The 8671-nt window shown below is 51.3% G+C and overlaps 1 protein-coding gene across 1 annotated transcript; it reads left to right on the forward strand.

Annotated features, from left to right (window-relative positions):
• Positions 1-234: 234 nt before the first annotated feature.
• On the forward strand, positions 235-6906 carry LOC104535894 (trifunctional enzyme subunit beta, mitochondrial-like; the record flags this gene model as incomplete). Its single annotated transcript, XM_010178869.1, is given in 9 exon segments — positions 235-415; positions 2205-2326; positions 3936-4015; positions 4106-4153; positions 4489-4576; positions 5110-5184; positions 5950-6060; positions 6062-6118; positions 6871-6906. Coding segments are annotated over 9 exon segments (798 nt in total), but the record flags the coding sequence as incomplete, so codon positions are not given.
• Positions 6907-8671: the final 1765 nt, after the last annotated feature.

Here is an 8671-nt window from a genome sequence, read left to right on the forward strand (position 1 = left end):
TTAGGAAGTGGCGGGGGTGGGAAGGAAAAGCACTTCCCTCCTTAAGCACCACCCAGCTCTTCACAAGAAAACTGTGTGTGAATACAATCGGCAGCGATGAGATCCAGAGTCCAAATAAGACAGGAAACTGACAGAGTTAAACACGTGCAGGCATTTCCTGTGTGCTGCTGGAGGAATAAAAGCAAAGCACAGGGGTTTTTTTTGGTGTACTGACATTATATTTCTGTGTTGTAGCTCCCAGCAGTGGCAGAGTTCTCCACCAGCGAGACCATGGGGCACTCGGCCGATCGCTTGGCTGCTGCCTTTGCCGTTTCCCGACTGGAGCAGGACGAGTACGCCCTCCGCTCACACACGCTGGCCAAGAAAGCCCAGGATGGAGGCTTGCTGGCCGATGTGGTGCCCTTCAAAGTGCCAGGTAAAAGTGCACGTTCAAGAAAGAAATGTTTTATTTATTGCAATGTGCCCTTGAGCCAAGAAGGCCAAGGCCATCCTGGGCTGGATGAGAAGGGGTGGTTGTAGGGCAGAGAGGTTCTCTTGCCCCTCTGCTCTGCCCTGCTCACACCACAGCTGCAATCTTGTGTCCAGTGCTGGGCCCTCAGCTCAAGAAGGACAGGAACTGCTTGAAAGAGTCCAGCAGGGCCACAAAAATGAGGTGTGGATCCGGCAGCAATGGTGAGACAGTGGCCTTGCCGTGTTTCCTCACCATACAAGCGCTATCACTTGGAGAAGTGACCACTGTGGAGCATCTCGTGCTGAGGAGCGGCTGAGGGAGCTGGGGCTCTTGAGCTTGGAGCAGAGGAGGCTGAGGGGGGCCCTCATTCCTGGGGATCCATTTGGAAAGGGCGAGTGTCAGGAGGAAGGAGCCAGGCTCTGCTGTGGGATGTCCAATGGCAGGACAAGGGGCAATGGGCCCAAGCTGGAGCACAGGAGGGTCAAGCTGCAGATGAGGCCAAAGTTTGTGAGTGTGAGGGTTCTGGAGCATGGCCCAGGCTGCCCAGAGAGGTTGTGGAGTCTCCTTGTGTGGAGACACCCAAAGCCCTGGCCGTGTTCCTGTGTGACTGCTCTGGTGATCCTGCTCTGGGGGGGTTGCACTGGGGGAGCTTTCCAGGTCCTTTCCAACTCCTGACATCCTGTGATTTAGAAAACGAGGGAAAGCACTGGGCTCAGATTTGTGATGTTCTGTGCATCTGATGGAGATTTTAACTCTTTGAAATGCCACCTGTTTCTCCCTGGAAAACTGCCATAGGAGCATTATTTCTAAACATTCCTATCTAAATACACAAACATATCCTTAGGTATCTAAATTTTGTCCTGTCTGTGCTAATGTGCTGACAGAGAAGGAAAATCAGACCCATTGGACCAAGAATCCCCCTGCTTTTTCCGTCAAGCAAGAGAACCCATTTTTATACCCCAATAACTTGTTGTTAATGAGAACAAATAGAAAGCTTGATAAAATACTGATCTGATAAATCAGGTGCTGGATAGGAAGAGCTGAAATGGGATCCCCTTGGTAGACTCCTGTTCACGAGGCCTCACAGTCGTTGCTTGGATAGGAAACATTTTGGGGAGAAACCTTCAGAAAGTGCCCTTTCTGTGGCCTGCTTTCCACCCCCAGCAGCCAGTGGGCGCGTTCTGGTGTGATACCAAAATTTTGGGCACCTTTGCTCCTTACTTAGTTTCCTGGAGAGGCCTTGCTGGTGTAGATCCACAGATACCTATGGTTTTTATACTGAAATCAGTACTTTTTGTTAACTGCCTTATTTAAGCAGTTGGTGTAGCTGAAGTTGCGTGTATTTGGTCCTTCCCAGTGCTCTTATTTCCTCAAAACTCCTCAAATCAGTCTACATAAACCTACTGATTTAGGCCCAGTTCTCCAATTTTGGCTTTACAATCTGAATTTCAGTTCTTTTTATCAACTGGGCTTTCTATGCCGTTGCTTTTTCTTACAGTAAATGGATGCAGCGCTTCATCTTTGCAGTCTTCAGAAGGAAAATAACACAGCTTCAATTTTCAAGTGCTTTTTTTTTTTAGCCATGTGAAGTCTCCTGACAACATGAATGGATTTTTCCCCTTGTTCTTCCTCCCACTTGCCATAAAAAGCACTTTTCTGGTGAATTTTTTTTCTCCCCATTACTCCTGATGTGCAAATTCACGTCCGTTGCTGACTTTTTAGTTTGAATATGTGGTTTCTTTTCCATCACCAGGCAAAGATACGGTTACCAAAGACAACGGGATCCGTCCGTCCTCCATGGAGCAGATGGGGAAGCTGAAGCCGGCTTTTGTCAAGCCCTATGGCACTGTCACCGCTGCCAACTCCTCCTTCCTGGTAAGGCACCTTCCCATGAAAACTTCCTGCTTTACCCTCTGCCTCCTGTAGACACACAAATCCAAATCCGGGTGTTCTCTGTGGGAATGAGTTGTTGGTATCAACTGCTTTGGGACTTTTCAAGGGTAACTTGCAACTGTGATATAATCTGGTGAACCTGGGTACTGGATTATTTCATTTTGAAGTGGAGAGCTGAACCCTTGAAGGGTTTTTGGGCTCTCTTACCTCATTGACCTTCAAGAGGCAGCTACAGAAAAACACAGAGAGTTGATCATACAAAGGCACAAAGAGAAATTCTTTCCCAGCATGGGATTGATCATGTTGTAAGTTTAGAATTGAATAGTTTCAGGCTAAATTTGTCCTGTAATTCACAGAGAGGAAGGAGAGATTTCTCTAGCACATCTGTGCCAAACTGTCTTCTGCACGTGCTCCTTTTTCTCTTTAGTGCTTTTAAAGCATTTGAACTGGGCCCCTCAGCTCAAGGAGGACAGGAACTGCTTGAAAGAGTCCAGCAGGGCCACAAAGATGCTGGAGGGAGTGGAGCATCTCCTGCTGAGGAGCAGCTGAGGGAGCTGGGGCTCTTGAGCTTGGAGCAGAGGAGACTGAGGGGTGCCCTCATTCCTGGGGATCCATTGGGAAAGGGCAGTGTCAGGAGGAAGGAGCCAGGCTCTGCTCTGGGATGGCCAATGGCAGGGCAAGGGGCAATGGTCCCAAGCTGGAGCACAGGAGGTTCAAGCTGCAGATGAGGCCAAAGTTTGTGAGTGTGAGGGTTCTGGAGCATGGCCCAGGCTGCCCAGAGAGGTTGTGGAGTGTCCTTGTGTGGAGACACCCAAAGCCCTGGCCATGTTCCTGTGTGACTGCTCTGGTGATCCTGCTGTGGGGGGGTTGCACTGGGGGAGCTTTCCAGGTCCCTTCCAACTCCTGATACTCTGTGATGCTGTAAAGGAAGCTTTTTTAGATGCTGAGGTCTAAGGTGTTTGTGTAAATGAGGTGAGGTGTATCTGAGCCCCAGTGGAAGGGGATTGCCACTGACAGCTCCTGCAAAGGGCTCGTGGTGACTCTCGTGTCCCTGCACGCAGCCCTGACAGGTTCTTGGTGTTTCAAAGACTGCTTCACTGTTTGTGATGAGCACTTTGAGGGAAGTAAGTACCTACTGCTGGGGCTTTCAGCTGCAATGATATTTACTCCTTAGCATTCTTTGGGGAGTTAACAAAAGCTTGGTAATGCCAGAGCCTTCGTGTTAGGAGCAGCTCAAACACTGCTCTCAGAAATGAACTCTCACGTGCCCTGATGTTCATTTTGGCAACATGGCGAGGCTGTGGCTCGTGTCATCCCCGAATTTCGAGTGGACAGGTGAGTGAGTGGGGTAACCAGGTGGTCTTCAGGACTGGCAGAGCTTTAGGTGTTTGAAACCAGGGGTAGCTGTGGGTCTGGACTGCATGGAAACACCTCAGCAGTGTGTGTGCTGGCGTCATTTACAGATCATCCATCCATCAGCTCGGTTGTGCAGGCTTGTTCTCTGTCCTCTATCACCAGGAGAGGTCCTGGAAGCTCTGGTGGTCTCTGCTGTTCAGGCAGTCACCTCACGGGCTCTGTCTCCCTGTTGCAGACCGATGGTGCTTCGGCGATGCTGCTCATGTCTGAGGAGAAGGCTCTGGCAATGGGATACAAACCAAAGGCCTACCTAAGGTAACAAAGATGCTGCTCCACGTGGCCTCCGGAGTCTGCTTGTGCTTCCTTCTGCTCCTGTTTGTTACTAACAGCGTCTCTCCTGTGCAGGGACTTTGTGTACGTGTCCCAGGATCCGAAGGACCAACTGCTGCTGGGGTAGGTGGTGACGATCGAGAGCATCCCCTAACAGCCTGCCCCAGCATAGCAACCCTGACGTGGCATGACACGTTTGGTTTTAGTTTGGGCAGTATTTCATGAGATATTACATCTGTCTGGGCCTTCCTCTGAAGGTGTGACTCAGAATCACCCACCCTGATGTGCTGGGGGCATCTCGGCGTGTTGGTACTCGCAGTAGTAGTTACTCAGGGCTGTGTTTTGGCTGGGTGAGGACAGGCAGAGGGCTGCACCCCAGCGGGAAGGAATGTTAACGTGGGACGATGGTGTGAGGAAACTTATCCACGCAAGACTTGTGTTTCTTAACCCTTCTGCAGCCCAACTTACGCTACTCCCAAAGTGCTGGAGAAGGCTGGGCTGACCATGGCCGATATCGACGTCTTTGAGTTCCACGAAGCCTTTGCTGTGAGTACCGTGACCACCAGGGATGCCTCTTCACTGCAAAATGCCAGGCTGTCGGCAGCTGGTTTTGTGTTGGTGAAGACCTTCATAAGTGTAGATAATTCTCTGTTTATGTCTAAACATAAGTACTGTATTTATTTTAAATATAAAACGTTTCTCCGTTGGCACAGTCCATGCTGGGAGTGGCTTATGTGGCGTGAAGCCACCAAATACAAATTATTCTAAAATAATATGTAAAAAAAGAAGTAAAAATCTTACTTTTCCCAAGGCCCTTGTATGAAAGAAACCACTTCTGCACGTCATCTATTAATTGGGGTGATGTATTCCTGCGGTGACGTGACCTATAAACTGCTCAGCATCCTTTTCCAGCTAAGGTTGAGCTCATGGTGATTAATGGGGCTGATCCTTTAAAGTGCTTCTTTCAGTCTTAGTTTTGTGGCTGTGGTCTCAATTTCTCTCCTGATTTCCAGCACTGTCCATAGGCTTCTCTCAAAGCCTGCCCTGATGTTGTTAACGTTGCCCTCCCTCCCTTTCAGGGGCAGATTTTGGCTAACCTGAAGGCTATGGATTCGGACTGGTTTGCACAGAACTACATGGGCAGAAAGTCAAAGGTAAGACACGGTCAGGATGCTTTTTAGCTTAAATTTAGGATTAATTGAATTCGTCATTGCGGTGGGGTGTGCCAGTGCTGCAAAGCAGGGCTTTGGTTATGTTCTGTGAGGAGAAGCAATCACAGCATCATTTGGTTGGAAAAGACCTTCAAGATCATTGAATCCAACCATGCCCTGTCCCCCACCAAACCACGTCCTCAAGTGCCACATCCACACGGTTTGTGAACCCCTCCAGGGATGGGGACTCCACCACTGCCCTGGGCAGCCCCTGCCAGGCCCTGAGAACCCTCTGGGGAAGAAATTTTTCCTAATATTAAATGTAAACCTCCCTTGGCACACCTTGAGGCCATTTCTAGATGATCTTTAGAGGTCACTTCCAACCCAATACATTCTATGACTTCCTCTCATCCCATGGCTTGTTGTGGGGAGCAGAGCCCGACCGCCCCTCGCTACCCCCTCCTTTCAGGAGCTGCAGAGGGGATAAGGTCTCCCCTCAGCTCCTCTTCTCCACTTGAACCCCTCAGCTCCCTCATTGCTCCCCATCATTCGGCTGCTCCAGACCCCTCCCCACGTTTCCTGAGCTCTGGGTTAGCACATCCCAGGGTGAGCAATGCTGTTCCCCTTGCCAGCAGAAGGTGGAGACCCAGAGCCATAACAGTGATAGTTGAAGAGAGGGGGAATTAAAGGCAGTGCTGTGCTGTGATGAGCAGCCCAAGCCATCTCCTTCCACACCGGTGATGCTCATGTCCCTCTGTGTTTTCGCAGGTCGGAGCCCCTCCTCTGGACAAGTTCAATACCTGGGGGGGGTCCCTGTCGCTGGGCCACCCCTTCGGTGCCACCGGCTGCCGCCTGGGAATCACTGCAGCCCAACGGGTGAAGGAAGAAGGAGGGCGGGCAGTACGGCCTGGTCGCGGCCTGCGCTGCGGGAGGGCAGGTAATGGTGCTGGGAGGCTGGCACGGGGGTATCTCCGTACAGGGAAATGCTGTCTGGTTACCCCAGGCGTGGGGCAGGGGGTGTTTGTGGTGCTCCCCAGCTTGGCTCCTGCCTCTATAGCGTGATCGTTGGGCTCCTTACACCCCCTCCTGCCCATCTCCAAACCATCCCTGGGCACTGCCCATAGGATACAAAACGGGAGGAAGGATTTCTGCCGTGCTCTGAGGTTTTCATGTGTGGTTTGTGAGTGTTTTTCTGCCAGTTTTAGGAAGAAAGAGCTTTACAGGAAAGATGCAGTGAGGCTCTGCAGCTCTGGAGGTTCAGGCTGGTGGCAGTTCCATGGGGACCCAGCACCGCTGTCCCTCTGCGGCCTCAGGACATCGTCTCCTCCCCAAATTCCTCATTTAGGCTCTGAGGAGAGCCCAATGCTTTGGTCAGGGTGGACTCTGCTGCCTGGAGCACATCTGTGCTGTCCCAAAGCCACCAAACCACCACGAGCAGAGTCCTGCGAGTGAATTGGCCCTGGATTTAGCATCACAGAATCACTGAGGTTGAAGAAGCCCTCTCAGATCATCCAGTCCAACCTCAACCCAACCCCACCGTGGCCACCAAACCACGTCCCCAAGTGCCACATCCACGCCGTTTTTGAACCCCTCCAGGGATTTTAAGCCAGGCAGGAAATGGGCATCTCCTGCTGAGCCTGTGTCTGTAATAATTAGGTTTTTTGTGACCGTTTCTCTCTCTTTTTCCAGGGGCACGCGATGATCGTGGAGCTGTACCCTCAGTAAGGGGATGGAGAGGTGCGTTCACCCGTCCTGTGCCTGGCAATGCCATTTCAATGCACTCATGAAAACATAGATATGATCCTTCTCGGAAAGGATTTCTCGTGGCCTTTGTAAATACCTTTTTAGCTGCTCAGCTGGTAATTTTCAACTAATGAACACGCTCTGAGAAATAATCCGCTTCCAGGAGAGTCAAAGTTAATGTAAAGTTAAAGTTAAATCTCTCCTGGGTCCTCGTAACCTGTCTCATTTCTACTGCAACTCTTCAAGAAGCAGACGAATGATCCCAGAGCTGTGTATGGAGAATTAAATTTGGAGATGAGGAGGATGTGAAGTTCCGGAGGTCGATGGGCTGAGATGTGAATGGAGGAGTAACGGCTGGGTTCAGAAATGCCTTACCTGGTTTGTGAGGAGGAGTTTTGCCGCACGATGTCCAAATGCCGTCAGAAGGGACAAATTGCCTCTTACAAATGAGCATCACTGATGTTAGCCACAATAAACCAGGAAAAAAATCTAAGTCTGGGTATTTTTCCTCCCCTTTTCCTTGCCTGAAGGGTGTTTTGGGATGGTTTGGGTGGTGCTTCCTGAAACCTGCCCGGAGCACCAATGAATCATCAACATAACACGCACTTTTGGGGCTGTTTTGGTAACTCTTGCTTCTCTGTGGTACCCTGAGGTTTGAAATTTAGAAGTGGAGGCAGGGGAGTGCTCAATCGTGAAGTCACTGATGAAGCGTGCAGATTTGTGAGCCTTCTCTTTTGCTTGAAAGAGTCCGGCAGGGCCACAGAGATGAGGTGTGGATCCGGCAGCCATGGTGAGACAGTGGCCTTGCCATGTTTCCTTACCATACAAGCGCTATCACTTGGAGAAGTGACCACTGTGGACCATCTCCTGCTGAGGAGCGGCTGAGGGAGCTGGGGCTCTTGAGCTTGGAGCAGAGGAGCCTGAGGGGTGCCCTCATTCCTGGGGATCCATTTGGAAAGGGCAGTGTCAGGAGGAAGGAGCCAGGCTCTGCTCTGGGCTGTCCAATGGCAGGACAAGGGGCAATGGTCCCAAGCTGGAGCACAGGAGGTTCAAGCTGCAGATGAGGCCAAAGTTTGTGAGTGTGAGGGTTCTGGAGCATGGCCCAGGCTGCCCAGAGAGGTTGTGGAGTGTCCTTGTGTGGAGACACCCAAAGCCCTGGCCATGTTCCTGTGTGACTGCTCTGGTGATCCTGCTGTGGGGGGGTTGCACTGGGGGAGCTTTCCAGGTCCCTTCCAACTCCTCATATTCTGTGATTCTCCCAAGATTTTGGGAAGATGAGAGGTTGCTCTTCCCCTTTTAGTTAACATTTTGTGTTACTTTCCTTGCTGGTCTCTCCATGCCTTTGTTACTCCCATCTGTTAACTATGATTCTTCTAAAAACCCTGCAAAACCCAAGTCCTTGCTATGAAAGCGACAGCTCGGGAGGCTGACCCCGATAAGGGAGGGCTGCGGTGTGGGGTGGTTCTTGTTTGCTTGTGCAAGGCTGCAGCCCTGCGCCCACGGGAGCCCTGCATGGGGCGAGGCTGCGGCCGTGGGGGAGAACCATGGGGAACCCGTTCTGGTCTCCCAGTTCCCCCGTGGATAATTTTCCCAGTTACTTGGGGGATTTCATTGGGATCTGGGGGTGGCAGAGCGGGGCCGTGGGCTGTTGCAAGCCGGGGCTGGGTCCCTACATGCTCAGAGGGGCAGGGCTGCAGCCTTTTGGGATGTGACTCATCCTGGAGGCTCATCCGGCTCCTCCTGCCTG

Source organism: Mesitornis unicolor, unplaced genomic scaffold (genome assembly GCF_000695765.1).
Source record: "Mesitornis unicolor isolate BGI_N332 unplaced genomic scaffold, ASM69576v1 scaffold42602, whole genome shotgun sequence".
Taxonomy (NCBI): Eukaryota; Metazoa; Chordata; class Aves; order Mesitornithiformes; family Mesitornithidae; genus Mesitornis; species Mesitornis unicolor.